Source organism: the organism of the source record quoted next, unplaced genomic scaffold (assembly GCF_019419815.1).
Source record: "Pyrus x bretschneideri cultivar Hongxiangsu unplaced genomic scaffold, Pyrus_bretschneideri_v1 Contig9, whole genome shotgun sequence".
Taxonomy (NCBI): domain Eukaryota; kingdom Viridiplantae; phylum Streptophyta; class Magnoliopsida; order Rosales; family Rosaceae; genus Pyrus; species Pyrus x bretschneideri.
Window position 1 is genome coordinate 8,502,583 of NW_025999831.1, and position 20,872 is coordinate 8,523,454.

General features: G+C 36.9%; 2 protein-coding genes across 2 annotated transcripts; both read left to right on the top strand.

Annotated features, from left to right (window-relative positions):
• Positions 1-94: 94 nt before the first annotated feature.
• LOC103936978 (pentatricopeptide repeat-containing protein At1g80270, mitochondrial) lies at positions 95-5,227 on the top strand. Its single transcript, XM_009346870.3, is given in 4 exon segments — positions 95-285; positions 1,284-1,881; positions 3,807-3,974; positions 3,976-5,227. Coding segments are annotated over 4 exon segments (1,881 nt in total). The 5' UTR covers positions 95-250; the 3' UTR covers positions 5,056-5,227.
• Positions 5,228-12,872: 7,645 nt separating this feature from the next.
• LOC103936977 (sulfoquinovosidase) lies at positions 12,873-17,292 on the top strand. Its single transcript, XM_048576604.1, is given in 10 exon segments — positions 12,873-13,885; positions 14,005-14,137; positions 14,466-14,681; positions 14,893-15,048; positions 15,170-15,422; positions 16,021-16,188; positions 16,191-16,420; positions 16,586-16,702; positions 16,797-17,007; positions 17,010-17,292. Coding segments are annotated over 10 exon segments (2,604 nt in total). The 5' UTR covers positions 12,873-12,887; the 3' UTR covers positions 17,132-17,292.
• Positions 17,293-20,872: the final 3,580 nt, after the last annotated feature.

Consider the following 20,872-nt stretch of genomic DNA (forward strand, 5'->3'; position numbering starts at 1 on the left):
TGAATGAAATTAAATTAAAAAAAAAAAAAAAGCCCATAAGTACTAAAAAAAAGCAAAGCCCATAATTAAGAGACCCACGATAACAAGAAAACGAAAAACCCGTATGTCCCGAAATCAGTAATTCCCAAAGGCAAAGGGAGGGTTTTACTTTTTAGGGTTTAAGGGACTGAGATACTCAACGACCACCGCCATTTCCATTTTCCCTGTGACTCTTGAGTGTTAGGGTGTTTCTGATTTGCCGACTGTCGCCATGTGGGCTCTCCGCCGTGCTTCTCTTCCTCTCAGGTACATACTCTCTTCCCTTCGCTCTTGGGTTCAGTGGGCCCATCTTCATCACCTATTTGTTAATCAGAAGGTGGGAGAGAATAATCTGAACGATTACAGGTTTTAGGGTTCATCTTAATCATCTGATGTGCAAATGGCTTCTTTGTTTTTATTTTATTTTTAATTTTGTTTACTTGTGTTAGTTTGTCTTCCGTATGCAATGAGTTAATCTTTTCAAGGAATGATTTGTTTTACCTTGAATTTACAAATCATTATTTTCATGCTTATTGAAAGGAAGAGAGAATTTTTTGAAGGGGATTAGAATGGAATTCATTTTCTTGGCGCCATCTTTCGAAAAGCACAAACAAAAACAGATGAGGAAAAAATTGAATTCATGGAGTGAGGGAGATTGTTAAAACTGGAAATTTATCTTCCCTTTGATCCAGACTGTAAAATTTTTTCTGTCACATTATGGGATACTTTGCAGCAACATAGTTTCTGCTGTTGGTTAGGTTTAGGCAACTTAGTCCTACGGTCTAGTGGTATTCCCCTTCCCTTGTAAGTGAGAGGTCTTAGGTTCGATTCTTGCCAAATGAGAATTTGAACCACATTATTGCTAGTCCATGTGAGGCTAATCCCACCACGCCTCTGCCTTAGTGTAGATAATATCATTTGTTCAAAAAATTAAAAAAAATCGTTTATGCTGTTGATTCTCTCTTGTTCTTTTTCTATAGAGATTAACTGCTAGAGCAGCTACCCTTGTTTCCGAGCTTTTCTTGGGAAGCAATTTGTGTTTCTTTTGTCCCAAAGGATTTCATAGTATGGGTGTACTAATAGAAGCTTGACAATGACGTCTTCTTAAATTTTAAATGTATATCTCTTTTAGTAATATATGTCCTGCTACTTTTGTTTTTTATTCAGGATGTTTTGAAATAAAATCTGGATCTTTTGGTTATGTTATGTTGTTGGTTTATTTCGGTTGGAATAAATATGAGACTTAGCTTTCCTTTTGCGTCCAGGAACCGAGCTTTCAACATAGGAACTTCTCGTGCATGCTGTGCTAATTCGGAGCTACCAATTACTGACAGACATGAGGATGTTTGTTTTCTTGAGTCCTGTAAATCATTGCCTGATGGATGTCTGCCTTCCAAGAGACTATACCACACAACTCATGTTTCTTGGAATTTCTTCACGGGCACACGCAGCCTTTCTTCACAAGCTGGTGCAAAAAGCAGTGGTGAGGAAGATGATTTGGAAGATGGGTTTTCTGAACTTGAAACACCATCTAGTGCTGAAGCAATTCCAGAGAGCAGTGCAAAGGATGAAAATGAAGATGAATTAATTTCTGAACCAGAACTTTCTGAAGTTGAGGAAGACGTTGAGCCATCCCAACATGAGATGGAGTTGTCAGAGACTGAGACTGATCCAAGTGAGAAAAGATCACCAAAGAAAGGAAACACTTTAGCACTTTACAAGGCCATATTATCTTTCCCAGGTGCCTCTATTTATGGTGCTCTTGATAAGTGGGTAGAAGAAGGAAATGAAATAGACCAGGCAGAGGTATCAATGGCCATGCTCAATTTTCGTAGGCGTCAAATGTATGGGAGGGCATTACAGGTGATTTGACTTGATTTTCTTTTGACACTCAAGAATTCGTAAACTACACAATAATCCCAAAAGTTTTACTTTGGTCTTAGCTGCTTTATAATTTCTCACTTAATTTAGTTCAGATTGTTTTGAATTGTTTTATTTATATAAATAAGGCAACATAGCTGATTAAGAAGCAAAAAAGGCAGAGATATTTCAACATAACTGCTGCTATGTGAGCCTGTCCGAGTCATCTTGCGTGATTTTGTGGTAGGAAATTGTCAAATATAGCAGTTTGATCAATTTCAAGTATCCATATATAGCAGTTGTTGTTTTTGTTTTGGTGTCAAATGTTATGTTCCACATGCTGATGAAGTATTCTATCACGTCTCAAGCTTTAGGTTTTCTGACTGTATGTAAACATTGAACACAATGTCCCTAAGGGCATCACTAACTATTACATCAATGAAAAGGATTTTTATGCATGGGTTGGTGTTTAAGTAACGTTTTGGTGGGCTTAGAACGATAGAAATTTGAAGAATAAAATGTTTAGAAAACAAAGAAGGTTAGGACAGCAATAATTTTACAGAGTGCTTGGAGAAGAATTTAGATAAAAGAGATAACAAGGCTCCAAACCTTCAGCGAGCACTTAAATTGCAAATGAACTTACGTTAAGGAACTATTACAATGATTAATATTTATTTCATTCTTTTGAAACTTTCGAGTAAAGTAAATTATAGATTCGTGATCCCATAGGGTCCTATATTGTTTTAGAGTCTGCATTAAAGTCATTGCTTCCATAATTCTATTTAATTTCCTTTTTTATATCTTTTTCATGTATTATTGATGTCCAGTTATTATGGTTCACTGGTCATCGTTTAACATGATTGTTGTAGGCATAATTGTTTGATTTTCGGCTTGTAATTTGTTTTGTTAATTTTAATTCTTCTAATTTTCACTTACTCAAAAATGCGAGAGGGTTTCAATTTTGAATGTGGTTTGTGCTTTCTGGTTCTAGTACTCACTATTGAGTATTCCGTTCCTCTAAATTAAATTAAATTAAGTTGAAAAGAGGGAAGTAATTTGGGTTGCTGAATGGCATGGCGGATAAATACTAATCATGCTGATAGACTTTCTGTTTGTAGGCCTTTTTTTTTCCTTTTGACTCTTTATTTATCTTTTCCTAAGTTAGTTTTCTTTCTTTCATGCATGTTTTCAGAAATTAGGTTGCATAATTTAAAATTGCATTTGCATTTCTGTTGCAGAAGTTTTTCTATTCAGTGTATGAAAATTTTTTGTATGTCTATTGATCATCCATTAAACTATATTACCTAGGAAAGGCCTTTTGTCAATGTGCATAGAAGTATTCTAGCATTTGATACACTCATCCGGTCTTTCTCGCATGGAATAGCCTATTGTTTTGATATATTATGTTGTAATCATGACACTCTTCGCTTCTTTGTTTCTCTTTTGTTTGTTGGTTTAATTGTACTTGAAGGAGGACCATTACATATTTTTCAATGAGTCAATGACAAAGGCTTATGGCTGGACCTTTTGGTTTCCTTTTTTGTTAAAATTAATGGTCATATCATTAAATTTATTTCGTTGAGTCCCATTTTTATGATGACAGGTAAAGAAAAGTTGACTTTGAAGTCATGAGTTGTCTGTGCCTTAATAAAATTCTGTAGACTTAGGTTGAAAGTGACCGTGACACTCTGATTTGGCAACTTATGCTTCCATTTGTTCATCTTATAGTTTGATTTAAAGCATAATAAATTTGTGATAGTTTTTACTTTCTTTTCTTTTCATCTTTTCCCTCGATAGATATATAATGAGAAAGGTAGTAGCTTCTAGCGCCACAAGTGCATCTTCTTCTCTTGTGTTTGTTTCCCGGTTCTCTAAAAGTACGAATTTCGTGGTCATGGAATTTTACTATTGTGTGATGCACTTTGCAGCTTTCAGAGTGGTTGGAGGAGCATAAGAAGATTGAATTTAATGAAAGAGATTATGCATCTCGTCTTGACTTAATTGCCAAAGTACGTGGCCTCCAAAAGGCAGAAAACTATATTGAGAAGATTCCAAAATCCTTTAGAAGTGAGGTAATCTACCGAACTCTGTTGGCAGTACTGTGTCTCTACCGGAAATCTGAAGAAAGCCGAAGAAGTTTTCAATAAAATGAAGGACCTAGAATTCCCAGTCACAGCATTTACTTGCAACCAGTTGCTACTCCTCTACAAGAGGCTTGACAAGAAGAAAATAGCAGATGTATTACTGTTAATGGAGAAAGAAGATGTCAAGCCAACTATCTTCACATATAAAGTCCTAATAGATACAAAAGGCCAGTCAAATGACATAACTGGAATGGAGCAAGTTTATGAGACAATGAAGGCGGAAGGCATTGAGCCAGACCTGAGCACAAAAGCCACCTTGGCTAGACACTATGCCGCTAGTGGGCTTAAAGAAAAAGCTCAGGCGGTTTTGAAGGACATGGAATCTGGAAACTTAAAACAGAATCGTTGGGCTTGTCGATCTTTGCTTCCTCTTTATGCTGAGTTGGGAGATGCCAACGAAGTAGGGAGAGTTTGGAAGGTTTGTGAATCAAATCCTCTGTTTGTAGAGTGTTTGGCTGCAATCGAAGCATGGGGAAAGTTGAACAAGATTGAAGAAGCAGAAGCAGTTTTTGATAAGCTGTTAAAATCAGGGAAAAGACTTTCTTCCAAGCATTATACTGTGATGTTGAAGGTGTATGCAAACAATAAAATGCTTGACAAGGGTAAAGATCTTGTCAAGCGTATGGCAGATAACAATTGCGAGATTGGCCCATTAACTTGGGATGCACTTGTGAAACTCCATGTGGAAGCAGGTGAGGTTGAAAAGGCTGATTCTATTTTGCAGAAGGCTGCCCAGAACAACCGAAAGAAGCCAATGTTCACGTCTTATATGACAATTTTGGAACAGTATTCGAAGAGGGGGGACGTCCATAACGCAGAAAAGATATTTTATAGGATGAGACAGGCTGGTTATATGGCTCGGCTTCGTCAATTCCATTCTCTTATTCAGGCCTATATAAACGCCAAGGCTCCAGCTTACGGAATCTGGGAGAGGATGAAGGCAGAAAATATCTTTCCCAACAAATCTGCACTGGCACAGTTGGCACAAGTTGATCCATTTAAGAAGACAGCAGCGTCGGATTTGCTTGATTGAGCAATTTGAGGTTGCTTCTGCTTTCTTTGGAACCGGTAATTTAAATTTCTAGTTTGAATCCTGGATCTATGAGCAACTATCTACTATTAAAAGTCTGTAGGCTCAGCATATTGGGTTTGTTATGTTTTTCTATATAGAGTTTGCAATCTTATATTCAGAAGTTATTTCCCCATGCTGGAGGATCTCTTTGTTAATGTATGAGTCTGTGAAAACCTTGCGGGTATTGAGGGACGTCGTTTAACCATCTTGCTGACTGCGAGGTTGCCGGGCATGAATGGGCAACCTCAGATTCTCAAGAGGAATTCTTAAGCTCGCTCATCTCTTCTAGGCAGTAGGAACTCTTGATTTTGGGACACATTGGTACAAGTAACTGTTTTGCTCATTCTAGTCTACTGGTGTGCATGGTTGAATCGTTTCACATTTTTATTTCATTTCCTTGGAACAAGAAAATGGAAACCTTTTGTTTTCCTTCATTGTCGTGTCATTGATTGAAATTGAATGGCTTTATACAAAGCATGAAAGCACTACTACTTGGTGGATGCTTATTCAGAAAGCAGACTATTGAGGTGAAGGTGTTTTTGGATTTTAAAAGCACTTGAAACTGCAGGAAAGACCAGTTATGTGCTTCTTGCAAATAGCACTTCAAGTGCTTATCTAGAATTCACTTGCATTTTCAAAAGCACTTTCCATTCATTTTAAAACACTTCACTTCTAACTTCCTTAACAAACATAAATTTAGAAATGATTTATGGGTTGTCAAAAGTTCTTTTAGCCTTTACAGGAGCAAACAAACATCACCCTAAAAAACGACTAGATATTGAAATATTAAACTTTAATGCCGACGACAGTAGAAAGTATTTTTCATCACATCTTGTGGGCAGCAGTGCACTGCCTCGAATAAAGACGATGCGACTTACATAAAGGTGGTCATCCAATCCAATTCCAGGTATCAGGATTGCTGTTGTATTTAGTTCACCCAAATTTTGTTCCCACTAGGACCACTTCCTTATATATATAGGAACCTTAAAGGGTACCCCATTTTTATAAAAAATATATATATATATATATATATATATATATATATATAAGGATTAGTTGTGGGGTCATCCCACATCGAATTTTAACAATTCGAATCATTTATTTTTTAAGTTGCACTTTATAGATCATCCTTACAAAACATTAGTCAAATCAGAAATATTTAAGGCATCTAATTGAGTTAAAAAAAATGGACGAACACTTTGTTCTAAAGAAAACATTGAAATTGTTGAGGCAATTATAGACCCTGGGGAGCAATTCTGATTGGTCAATAAAAATATATTTCAATACGATTTCTTTTTTATTTTTCCTTTGTTTAGCCAATCTATCATGATAATAAGGAGGGGTAAAGTCACTCTGTGTTGATTGTTTTCTAAATGTAAGTTTTCTTCTTTTGCATGTAAAAAAGGAATAAATAAATTAATCAAAGTCGATTGAATTGAATTTTTGTAAGGATGATCTATGAATGAAGGCTTACAAAATTGACGGTTCGGATTGTTAAGTTTGATGTGGAGTGAGTCCGAATCCCCATTTTTTTGAAAAAAGGGGTATCCTAGGCCTATATATATGTGTGTGTCTAAATTACATATTAAAAAACCCTTCTTTGACAACTAAAAGAGGGTAATGTAATTTATTGTAATCTCTAACTTTAACTAATTTGTATATTTATTGGCTGATAATTTTGTTTGGATAATATTTGTGTCACGCCCTGATCCCGACCAACGTTCATGATCAACACGTGATGTCACCAAATACCCGTATCTCTAACTTACCCCGTCTCCGAGATATGGCAAAGCACAACTCGAGAATCGATTCGCATAGTAATTTATCGTATACTTTATGGCTGCATCTAACATCCTCGTTAGACTGCCTATGTACCCTAAATAAGGATTAAGCCATTCGTAGTTCATCATACACCACACTCAAACAATCATCACATAATTCACTATATCTCCACACAATACCACATTTCAAGGCATGCAACATCTCAAGGAACAGTCGACGAAGCACAACATTATTCTCTAGCCATATTTGTCAACGAGTCTAATCATAATGACAACAATCATCAACATCATTCGACAATCACACCAATCAATCACACATACAATACATCGAAATGCAGGGCTACATAGACACAGTTCGGCTGAAGCCTACATCCCTAAAGCTGAAATCAAACCCAAGGAACCAACAAGTCATATAATGCAATTTCGGACCACTCAACGAAATCCATCAATATCGGGTTCTGGACCACTCAATGGAATCAAGACACCAAAGGGGATTCTGGACCGCTCAACAGAATCCAAACCAGGATACGATTCTGGACCACTCAACGGAATTGCGAAGTATAAGGGATTTCGGACCTCTCAACGGAATCCGAGTGAATACGATTCTGGATCACTCAACGGAATCGTGGAGTACAATGCATATCGAACCACTCAATAAAATCCAAGCTGGATGCGATTCCGGACCACTCAATAGAATCGCGGATCACGAGGGATTCTGGACTACTCAACGGAATCCAAATGGAGCAGGGAATTGGACCACTCAACAGACTTCCAGCGGAAACCCAGTTCCGGATCACTCAACGGAACCAAGCGGAAGTCTAAGGAATATATCAACGCTTGAAGAACAAGACATGAAACAGGTACTCAAAATACAAAAGCTCAACGAAACAAGAAATTGAACAAAGCACAAGGTACACAATTGGTTCCCCTCCTTCTCTTTTCTCCTTTCCCTCATTTCTCTTGTCTCTCCTTGGTCCGTCTCTCTCCCTTCCTCTCCTAATTGGCCCGTCCCCTTTTTCTCTGATTGGGCAGCCAATGCCCTCCCTCATTTCTTTCCCGCACCTCCCCTTCTCTGGTTGGTCTCTCCCTTCCTTTTTTTTTTTTTTACCCTAGCCACTCCCGTGGCTTCCTTTCACCAAGACAAGGCTCCCATAAATTTGGAGCCTTCCAGATTCATAGCAAAATGACTATTTTGCCCTTACCTTCATTCGTTTATAACTCCAAATTCCATTCTGTTTGCGCTCACACGTTCGTATCAACATGTACCATCCAAACATGTAAAGAAATCTGGAAAAATATGTAGGAATAAAATACGACCACGTAGAATTCCGTTTAGTTCATTAAGGGCGTTTTCATCCTTTTACTTATCAAAAAAAATATATGCCGTAAATATGAAAGCGTCGAAACTACGAATATAAATACGAAATACAAGATACGTAATTTTAAACAGTGAAATCCGGGAACAGGATTTCACAATTTGAGTACTCACCTTTTGATTTTATTCAATGATAAATTAGCACCTATTTTATTATTTTAAAAATAGTAATGGACATGTCATTAGTTTTTCTTAGGCCTTAAAAAACAAGAAACAAGTGACAATTTTTGATTAGGCCAAATCAGAAAGTTAGAAAGTGAGTACATAAAATACTTGCTAATAAGTACCTAAACATTTTCCATTTCGTTTAGTATTTCATCCAATGATACTGAATTTTTTTAAGGTGTTCTTGGTTGTGTCGAAATGTCGCAAAAGGGATGAGAATTTTTTTTCTCTCAAGGTCCTCCTGCACTGGATTTATTTGTGTACATTTTATATGGGTCTAAGTTGAAGGTTACTTGTGAAGAAAAATATGAAAACACTCGTCCATTTCATCATTCAAAATATCTTCAATATAGTGGATAATCCTATCCTAATCCTCTCTATCTAAATGAGGACTATTTGGATTAGTAATATATTACCCGTGCAAGCAAAACATTTATATTTATATTTTTTACTTTTGGTACAATGGAATTGTGAATTTGGGATGCAATATATACCATTTAAGCTACTAGGACATTGTATACACCCGGATATACATCTGGTGCATTTTATAGCAAAGATCATATGAGTGCTATAAGAACAACGAGGTGTGTGCATCCGTGCAGAATTAGGGGCGAAACAATGTAGAAGGCCAGTGGGACCTACTTCTGTTTATTTATGTTATTTTTCACGCTACAACGCTACAACTGAGCTTGAATTTTAATCTCTCTCTTTCATGTACTAACTCTCAATTTTGCCAGTTAGTACTGTTGTCTAGTGACATTCATCTTCATTTGTAAGTGAAATATCTTAGATTTGATTCTTGTCAAAGACAAATTTGACCATTAATTACTAGTCCATTGTGAGGCTTAGTATTTAGTCCACTCTCCTACCCCTTATTGTAGATGATACGTGCGTGCATGCATGTGCGGGAACGAATGGTGTTCGTTATATTATCTTGGTGCACTCCGAGGAACCTACCTGTGCGCACAGACTCATTTATAAATACTTTTAAAATCATTGAAAATGTTTTGGGTGAAAGTGTTTATGAGTTTTAAAAGTACTAATATTTTAATACGAAATTATAAATAAAGTTATCTTTTATTATTTTATAATATAAAAAATACTAATATTTTAATACGAATTGCCTGTACTGTTCAGTTTAGGATGGAGATGCACTTGGACATTTACTGTTCACTGCATACAATTACAATTATTGTTCATTTAATGGAACTGAGTTGCCTATTACTTAGGAGAGCCTAGCAATGGTAAAACTGCTGTTAGGGGGGAACAATGTAGAAGGCTAGTTGGACCTAATTTTGTTTATGGAATACTTTGGATCAGGTCCTTAATTCTTAACATTCTTTAATTAAAATCTTAATAGTATTCAAAGTTTGATTAAGGTCCCTTGACTTTGTCAACCTCATTATATTACTATTAATAGTTATAGTTTTATAGTTTTGACATTAATTATTTGATATTTTATGAGATTTATAATCCTATAAATTTAAAATCCCTCATTATAATACTATTAGAAACGGTTACAATAAAAAAATTCAAACTTTTTGATTGAATAAATGGATAAAAAACTATGTAAAAATGAGAAATAATAAATGGCAAAAGAATGTATCCATATTGTTAAAAAAATTGGTGCATTTCACATATAACAAAGTGGTACATTAATAAAGAAGAATGGGTACATATAAATAAATTAGGGTACAGATAAAAGATTAAAAATTATGAGTACAAAAGAGTTTTAAAAAATATAGGCGCTAAAAGAAATTAATACATGGGTATAAAATAAAACTAAAAAGAAAAGGCTTGTTATATTAACACCCCACAAAATGTTGATTGCACCTCACATTAAAATTAATATTAAATCACTTATTTAGCCCATTATGCAATGACAATTTTGACTTTATTAGGTTTTTTAAAAAAATAAAAAATTTTAAATACACCCCAAATCACTTTTAGTGTATTATTTATCTTCTCAACTATCAAAACTCTCTCCTCCTCCATTGTTGAACAAAACCCTAACTAATGAAACTACAAACATGTTGATTGAGAAAAATTGTTTTTGACTGAATGAAACACGAAATCGATGTTTCGGAAGCTTCACATGAGGTAAGACTTCATATTTTTCATTGTTTTAGCGATTTCGATGACATCGATAATTATTTAATCTTGCGTTTGCTACGTTATTTAAACTTCTATAGTTATATTCATCTTTTAGAGTACAAACTGAGAGCATGAATAGCATTGGACTTGCTTTGTTAGATTATAAGTAAAGTATGACCTAATGTATGTGTTTTTTCCTTTCTTTTTCGGTCTCAGGTTCGTACCGAGGAGTAGCTAACGGAAGTGATTGCAACAGCAACGGGGGAGAAGAAATACTGCTTGTGCTTCGTTGAAGTGATTGTTCACAAGGATGACACAAGCAAAGAGCTGCTTGAATGGGGATCTAGGGTTTCTTCTGCCAATAGCCGCCTGCCAAATCCTCAATAAAAAAGCCATGCTTTAGAATGATCTCAAAAAATCCAAATTAGAATAAGATCTTAGTACTTTAGTAGATTGAATTATTTTATGGATTTTCTCATTTACTTGGATGTGGGGTGTATGTACAAAATATAAGATGTATATTGAGAGTGTGGGGTGTGGGGGTATTATGGGAAAGTATGTGAGGTGTATTAAGATAATTTTTAAGTGAAAAAGAAAATGTGGAGTGTATTAAATATGTGGGGTTTATTCAACAATTTGTGGGGTGTTAATATAATAGGCCAAAGAAAATACTACAAATTAAAAAAAAAATGTTGCAAATTAAAAGTGTGGTACAAACTAAAAATATAAATATATAATACAAAGTTTAGGCATAAAACATAACTATACCATATGTAATTTTTATATCATTGATTAAATATACAATATCACATGACGGTATACACATGGGTACAAACACAAATAAAACTTTAAAAAATATGGGCACAAAAAGAAACTAATATATGGGTGCAAATTAAAAATGAAAAGGAAATTGGTACAAATTAAAAAATATTTGCAAATTAAAATTGGTACAAACTAAAAATAAAAATATATGATAAAAAATTTAGCCATAAATATAAATATTCTAATTGTAACATTTTAAATATATTCAAAAATAAAAATATTTTATTATTCAAATAATTAATGATGTTATTAATACCCCAGAACCTTGATAAAAAATTCAAAATGAATAGGATTTTAATAAATAGAGTAACAAAAAGAAGGATATAAACCTAATTTTCCTATGTTTATTATGTCATTTTTGCCGCTACAATTGAGCCTATATTCTAACATCTATCTTTCACGTACCAACTCTTAATTTTTTATTTTTATAGTTTTTATATTTTAGTTTTGAATCCCAACTAAACAAAGCTCGAGGTTCTAGCCCAAAGCAGCCAACAGACATTTGAAAAACAAGTCGTGGCAATAGCAAGAACAGACAAAGCTTTCATCGACCCCTAGATCATAGATGGCTGCCGAACTATGTCTGACTATGTCAAATTGTAAATAATTAATAGTATGATGTATGTACGTGTCCACAGATGATGGGCAGATACGTGCGTCCGTGCATGCATGTGCAGGACCGAATGGTGTCCGTTATATAGTCTTGGTGGACTTGGAGGAACCTACCTGCACAAATAGGACCCCGTGCATTATCATGCACGCTACTGTCCTCATGGCACATATTACGTGTACAATCAGCCGACAGCTTCTTTTCCGAGCAAATGTTTTTATCTACACTGAATGAGTGGGAAATAGGTTAAGTCTTACAATAATCAACCGATGATAATGTAGTTTAAATTCGTCTTTAACGAGAATAAAACCTAAGATCTCTTACTTACAAGTGAAGAGAAATAACACTAAACTATAGTACTAAATGACAGATGTAAATTTGTATTGATTCTCATACATAATAATAACGAATAATCAATGATGTAAATTTGTTGTGACGGACATTTGTGTTGTCAAAGAAATAAACGGGATGGAAGAAAAATCGACATTGTCAAGGGAGAGAAAGAGAGAGGCAGAGTCAAGAGAGAGAGAGAGAGAGAGAGAGAGCAATTTCGACATGAAAACGGTAATCAATCGGTGCAGTTTGGTCAGTTTTGGCTGAACCTTTTTGGCAATATCCATGAATGAAGTATCAACAATGCCTCTCCACAATTGCGAAGAAATGTCTCGTCAAAACAACTGATTATATAATAAATTACTATGTACAATAAGATACGAATGGTTTTAATCAGTATTTAAAATATCAATATTAATGAAAATATCGATATGTAAATTTGTAAAAATATTAACGAAGGTATTAAATATCGATACCGGAACGTAACGTTAAAGTAGAAGTCTTGTGCGTGCACATCTTGTCATTCCGCTGTGTTGTGTTATATATAGTATTATCATTGTTGCATTAGCACAATCTTGGTCTTTTCATTAATTCTCCAAAACATTATTATGAAATGACGATCCTCAAAATCTCCAAAAAACACCACAAGCATTTGAACAATCCATTCCCTTCTCCACCCACATCCCTCCCTCTCCTCCAAGGCAACCTCCTCTTCAATTCCCAAACTCTCCGCCGTTCTTCGCCTCACCATTTCCCACTCGGCAGCGATTTCCACCTCTCTTGGACCTCCACCGATGGCGGCTCTCTCTCCATTCACCACCGATCCCACCCCAAGAGAGCCCTCTGGTCCACCCTCGCCGGCCACCCTTTTGTTTCTGCAGCATTGGCCGAAACTGAGGTGGAAGAAAGCAGGGGCTCCTTCCTTGTCAGAGACACAAAGCTTCATCTGGTTTGCAATCACCAAACCATTCAGGAAATAAGGGCGATCAACAATCACGATCAGCTTCCAGATTCTCCATCTGGGTTTTTTGGATTCGATCAGAAACTGGATTCCCCAGGTACCCAATTCCAATTCCCGATGGTTCTTGTAACTGGCTGGGTTTTCAATACCAAAACAAGGACGAGGATTTCTCAGAGGGCATGTGAGGGGAAGGGGCCTTCTACTTGTGCAAAGTATTGGGTTTTGTTTGAGCAGAAAAACAGTGATCAGATTGGATTCCGGGTGAAGGTGGGACAGCCCAACTTTGAATTGAGCACAAAAGCTTGTCCAAGCAGTGGTGGTTCAGGAAGATACAAGGGTTTTCGGAGGAGGCTAGGCCGGTTTCAGAAGCGCCGGCTGCGGTGGTTCTGGTCATTTGCAAGGCCAAGAGGGTTTGTCTTGGTTTCCTCATCGGAGGAAGAGTTGGAGGAACTCAAGGCTCAAGAGTTCAAGGAATTCAACAGGGTTTGCTTGACATATTCGAGTGACGAAAATGAGCGGTTTTTCGGTTTTGGGGAGCAGTTTTCTCATATGGATTTTAAGGGGAAGAGGGTTCCCATTTTGGTCCAGGAACAAGGTATTGGGAGAGGGGATCAACCTATTACTTTTGCAGCTAACTTGATCAGCTATAGGTAGACACAAGGATATCTTAGCTATTCAATTTTCAACCATGTTATAATTCTAATTTCTAAGTAGATTTTAACTAGACAAGTTTTGATTTTTTATACATTACTTTCCTTCCTCATTGCAGGGCTGGTGGCGATTGGAGTACAACGTACGCTCCTTCTCCATTCTATATGACTTCCAAGATGAGGTCTCTTTACCTCGAAGGATATGAATATTCCGTGTTTGATCTAACGAAGCACGATAGAGTTCAGATTCAGGTATATTGTTAGATAACCATTGCATCTTGCAGTCATACTGTCATTTTAACTCTGGAACTGATTCAAACAAAACAACTACACAATTTCGTGTTCGGGTCAAATAGATAACGAAAGGAAGATCTCAATGTTTTATTTCAATGAGTAGCAAGAATTAAGTTAGATTTTAGCATTCACATATGATGCCAGATGAATAAGGACTATTGCTTATAATGTAAATAAGGATCTAAGGATTTTGTTTAAAGGAAAGAAAACGAAAACTAAAATGGTCTCATCTCGTTTAAGATCTTAAACTTGCAGTTTCCGATTTACTTTTTACTGGAGCTTGCAGACACATGGAAACTCAGTTGAAGGAAGGATATTGCACGGGACCTCACCATCTGAGCTCATTCAATGTTTCACTGAAACCATTGGAAGACCTCCCAAACTTCCTGACTGGATTATTTCCGGAGCTGTTGTTGGCATGCAGGGCGGTACAGAATCAGCTCGCCATATTTGGAATGAGCTCAAGACTTATGATGCTCCCATTTCAGCATTTTGGCTGCAGGTAATGCACGTCCCTGCACCAGAAGTATATGCATGCAAACAACTACAGACACACATGTTGAGATGATTTCTTGAGTTAAATAAATGATTATCTGCAACTGTTCAACTTCCACCGGAGGCGTGTTTTGGCATAAACTTCCGGAGTTTTGAATTACAGTGCTAGTATGACTACTGTACGTATGCTTCTTAACTTTGTAATAATTGTTGCACAGGATTGGGTGGGCCAGAGAGAGACGTTGGTTGGATCACAACTATGGTGGAATTGGGAAGTAGATTCAACAAGGTATAGGGGATGGAAAGAACTGGTTAAAGATCTTAGTGCTCAGCATATTAGAGTGATGACTTACTGCAACCCATGTCTAGCTCCGGTACTTATCTTGTGCCTCAATGACGCTCCTCTATAAACCCTTCTCGTACAATTCCCGCAATCACTCACCTGTTACCCATGAGTGTGTTTTATAACTTTAATAAACTTTTACTTGATTTCAGTGTCATGAGAAGCCAAACAGAAGGAGAAATCTCTTTGAGGAAGCAAAGAAGTTGGACATATTAGTGAAAGACAGGCATGGAGAAACGTACATGGTTCCAAATACAGCTTTTGATGTAGGAATGTTAGATTTGACACATCCCGATACTGGAAGTTGGTTCAAGCAGATTCTTCGAGCAATGGTGGATGATGGAGTCAGAGGATGGATGGCTGATTTTGGTGAAGGTCTTCCAGTGGATGCAACCCTCTATTCAGGTTCCAAATCCCAACTTGATTCTTCAAGAGTCCTTTTAATGTTACAATGGCCTCGGTCACTGTGTGGTACTTAATTCTAAGTGCAAAAGCATGCGCGAAACAGAACCTCTATGCATGATTTCACTTTTACTTATCTCTAGTAGCGAACAAATCAGGAAACACATAAGAGCCAAGAAAGCTGAGTGTCAAAAGATTTGGGTTGTCAGAAACAGATAGGGCATTTGCATGCTGGACTGACTGTCTTTAGCCTGAAATGTTATATAGCGGTTTCCCCTCCATCATTCATCACGATGTATAATATTACTATCTTATCAGATGAAACCTGGAAAATTTGTGCCATAAGCAATAGTGAAGGCTCAAACATGCCTCATGCTTTATATATTTATGAAAAGAATACAGAAAATTTTCCCTTCACATTGCACATGGTTTGAAAGTTGCATTCAGTGACTTAGAACTGTCAAATTGTTCTTTTAGAGCAACTTAGAATGCAAAGTTAATAGCCTTTTGTTTTGCACTTTACATCCCAATTCTAAGGCCCCAAATTCGGTCTCTTGCATGTGACTTTTCATAATCTAATAATTATAACTCGTCATTTCAGGTGAAGATCCTATTTCAGCCCATAACAAATACCCAGAGCTGTGGGCAAAAATTAACAGAGAGTTTGTGGATGAATGGAAAGCTATCCATTCGAGTGAGGAGAATGAAGACCCCGAAGATGCATTGGTGTTTTTTATGAGGGCGGGTTACAGAGATAGTCCCAAATGGGGATGCTATTTTGGGAAGGAGACCAAATGGTAAGTTGGCAGACTAATGATGGAATAAAGAGTGCTGTTGTTGGCCTACTCAGTAGTGGACTTTCTGGGTATGCATTTAATCACAGTGACATTGGAGGGTACTGTGCTGTAAACTTACCTTTCATTAACTATCGAAGAAGTGAAGAGTTGCTTTTGCGATGGATGGAGCTAAATGCTTTCACGACTGTTTTCCGCACGCATGAAGTAAGTTCAAATCTGCAACCTGAAATACAAAAGAAGCATCATCATTATCATTAACCATTGTCAAAGAAAGCTAAAGCTACAATGTTGGTGTTCCTGAATAAAACCTTCATACGCTTACGTTCTATGATGTTATCAGCTACTGATTTAAACATCTTGTGCAACTAGGGAAACAAGCCATCTTGCAACAGCCAATTCTACTCAAATGACCGAACTCTGTCGCACTTTGCACGGTTGGCTAAGATTTATAAAGCTTGGAAGTTCTACAGAGTCCAGCTTGTACAGGTAGTTCCATGACTTCTTGTATACTACACTAGTTTACAGCATCTAGCAACTTCACCAGAAAATCTGACTAGTTGTTTAACTCTTTGAATCACAGGAAGCCGCTGAAAGAGGTCTGCCTGTATGCCGCCACCTATTTCTGCATTACCCAGATGACGAACACGTCCATAACTTGACCTACCAGGAGTTTCTAATCGGCACCGAGATTTTAGTGGTGCCAGTCCTAGACAAGGGCAAGAATAATGTGAAGGCCTATTTTCCAAGAGGAGAAACTTCTTGTTGGGAACACATATGGAGTGGAAAACAATTTCAAAACAGGGTTCCGAAGCAACGGTAGACGCTCCGATTGGGTGTCCTGCTGTATTTGTTAAGACTGGCTCCATTGTTGGACAGACGTTTTTGAAAAATCTTACAGATCTGAAGATTCTTTGAGTTACAGGGAAACCAATTAGCAGCATTTCATCTGGCATATTGGGCCGATTGATACCCATTTCGTTTTTATATTCGCTTTTTATGTTAGAGACGGAAGAAACGAGACGTACAAGAAAAGACACAAAATAAAAAGTAAAAGCCAAAAACACTTTCCTCTCTCATCATGTTTCTCCATTCCTCCTTTCACTGTACAGTTTCTTCGTATTGAAAAACGAAATAGTTATCAAACGAAACACACAAGCATATAATTCAGAAAATAACATAAGAAAGTAGAGAGAGAGAGAGAGAGAGAGAGAGAGAGCAGAGCACAATCTTGCATGTGTTTGAGGAGGTGAAGTTAGCGATCGTCTCCGAAATTGGGAGGGGAGAGTTTTTGATGCTCGTCTTTTATTTGAGCTGATTTAGAGACGGACTCTGTTGCTCTTGCTGCCGATGGATTCTAATACTAGCAAGCATATTCTCTCTATAAATAATAAATATATATATAAACATGGCCCAAAGGGACCCAGTTTTATTTATTTATTTAGTTTTTTACTTTCTCTATTTTTTGGTATTTGTTGTTAATATCATATGTGACAGTATCTAATGATTAAATAGTGAATATATGAAGTAAATAATGTACCGTAATTAAGTTCAATATTTTCAAAGTTGGAATCATAGCTTCATAAATTTACGTGTATTGAACTGAAATCCTAAATACACACAAATAAATCTAATTGGCTCCGACCTTGCGTATAAAAAGCTATTTGTGAGCTGCTAATTAGAGTCGAAATGTAAATGTGACACATTAAAATCACAAAGAAATTTACGAAAAAAAGAAAAAAGTTTACAACAACGGTTTTTTAGCCTTCTTCAAAATTGACACATTAGAATTCTCGTTACCTCACTCGAGTGCCCTATAATATAACTACTGTCTGCAGTTACTCAAACTAACACCTTTTTTTTTCTGCAATAATTACAAAAACAGAATTTCCTACAACAAATATTAAAATTTCAGAGTCGTCCCAGTAGAAACGTAAATCTCCATATACAAGGAAACAGAATTCCCTACGAAAAAATACGAAAACCTCTAAAAATCTACCTAAAATATAGAGGAGCAATTCCATTTCCATGCATGGTGCCACACGCAGTGTGTTTCACAGCTACGAATCACAATACGCAACATAAAAGCCTGTTCGATCACTGTGCCAAGAGCTTCTGCTTGTCTGCAAAATTGGTATACAGGTTCACAACTCGTCTTCCCTGGATCAATGGCTTCTTTAAATATCCAACTGATCGAAGTTGATCATGTTCGCAGAATTCTTTATGAGCTCCTTCCGGTAATCCACCTAACACAAAGATAAGTACAATATCTATGTAACTGGCATTTCACTAACGATATATTAGTTATGGCATCTGGGAAGCTGAATGACTTCGACCTTAAAACAAATAGCCTATAAGCAGTATGTTTCTATATTTCAAATCCCGTTATGACGACGGGTGAATAAAGATGATACAAATGTAATTTAGTTCCATCATGCATATTTCCCTACTATTTAGTAAATAACTTGGCCGGACTCAATTCCATCAGTGTTTTGGATATTTTAAGACACACCGTAATGTGCACACATGCTAGAGACAGCGAGTGCTTTCATGATAAAACCTTGTAGACAACAGAGTGCCTTGGAGTCGCTTTCGATTTTGATAACTAAAAGGTAGTCCTTAGAAGGCAGCCCTTGCAAATATAAGCGCCAAATAGCTTCAGTAAACCATAACTCAGCAAAATAACCTTTATACACGCTCTACTTACCTGAGCACCCATAAGGGACGAAAACACCATGTTCGCCTCAGCAGCATCCTCAACCCCTAATCGCTTAAGAAGCCTTTGCTCGGGATTCATTGTTGTTTCCCATAACTGGGCGGGCATCATTTCCCCCAGTCCTGCATTGCAACCATAACAACATGATAATTAAACAGCTAGTAACATAAAAACATAGGGATGTCCTTTATCCATAGAAACAAAAAGATTAATAGATGTTTCCATTAGTATGCCCTTGGGATTTATCTTGGTTTACTGTTTCCATTACGCGATAGAACAGATGATTGTCAAGGGATTGTATAATATAATAACCCTAACGCAGAGAGTGCTGCCGAGGTAGACCCTGTTTAATCATGGGATCTATTTTAGGATTATATAATATAAGGAACCAAGCTTGAGTAAAACCTAGCTCACTTGTTCAAACTTATGAAGAACAATCATAAAACCAGGTAATACAAGACTGTATAACAAGTTTCTATGCAGTTAAATTCATTAATCAGATTTATAGTTTTTATACATGTATCATTGATATTACATTTTGAACGAAAAGCCATCTGTTGACATTAAAGAAGATACCATTTACGTACTGATGATCATTTCCTAGCTTAAGTTTTTTGGAGCCAATGTTTTAATATAGAATCGTAGCTTTAGTTGCCCACGGTTCGAGGATGAAAAACCTCTAATCCCTTCTCCCGCACTTATCCATTAATCTGCAAGGTGCAGGATGGATGTACTAAATGTTTTACAATATATCTGACTCTGTCAGCTTCCTCATGTGCAGGAGGCAGCTGCATGTGAGGGAGTGTGTTGGGTTGACATGCGTTGTTGACAGCAGCTTAAGTTTTTAGGATGTAGAGTGACTGACGGGTCGATGTTGATACAAAACATTGACTGAGGGGTTAATGTTGATACAAAAGAGTGACTGGCGAGTTGATGTTGATGGTTTAGAATTTAGGTGGCCGCTTTTGGTCCAAACCGGAAATCTAGCAGAAACAATTCTCACTTAGCATTTGAACAAAACATGTGCTGGAAACATACTACTATGAATTCTAATATTTAAACATGTCACCTAGTGAAGACGAATTGCCTCTCATCTAGTAAACCGCAGAAACTTAAAAAACAAAGTTGACCTATTAATGTCATTGACACCAATTGTAGTCATCCAGTAATCTGCTTGTACATATCATCTCCTCTATATAATTTCACACAACCATAACATTTTAATACAGTCTAAGGCATGAGGAGGGTCAACTGACCGTTGTGGGCACTAATGGCTCTGCCACGCCCATAAGGACCTACTGACTTGAAAATACATATGCCCTTAGAAAATTAGGAGTGCATTTATCTGCCACTGACTTCAAGCATTGAACCATATAAACTTCAGTTTCATAATGTTCATACTTCATACTAACCTTTGAACCTCTGAATGTTGTAAGGCGCATTCAAAAGGAAGGAGTTCTGAAGCATTTTAAGTTCAGCTTCATCATAGCAATATTTGGCTTGCTTTCCCCTCTCAACCTGGTCATTTCAGCAAAAAACAATGAACTTAACTATATACTTGTTTGGGCCCAAAATAATATTATTGGGCCGAGCGTTGGTTTATGTTTGGCCCAAAGCTTTTCCAAACGTACTATGGGCTATCTAGTGGTCATAAGCTGCTCAGTTAGGCGGTCAAGTCCTATTGCAAGAAGGAGTGATTTGGATAAGAGTGGATGGGTTGAAGTCCTAGTACGATAAGGAGTCTCAATGGAGCGAGGACGTTGAGATTTGAGAAGTGAAGGTGGCCAAATAAAGAGTTTGGTTCAAAGTCCTAGTAGGAGTAGGATTGGCCGAGCCCTGGTTGGACTAGGATGAAGAATCCTAATCCGAGTATAGTTCTGATTCGGCCAAGATGAGATTGGTTGTTATAAATAGGAGGGGTGCATCATTCAAAAGCCCCTCCA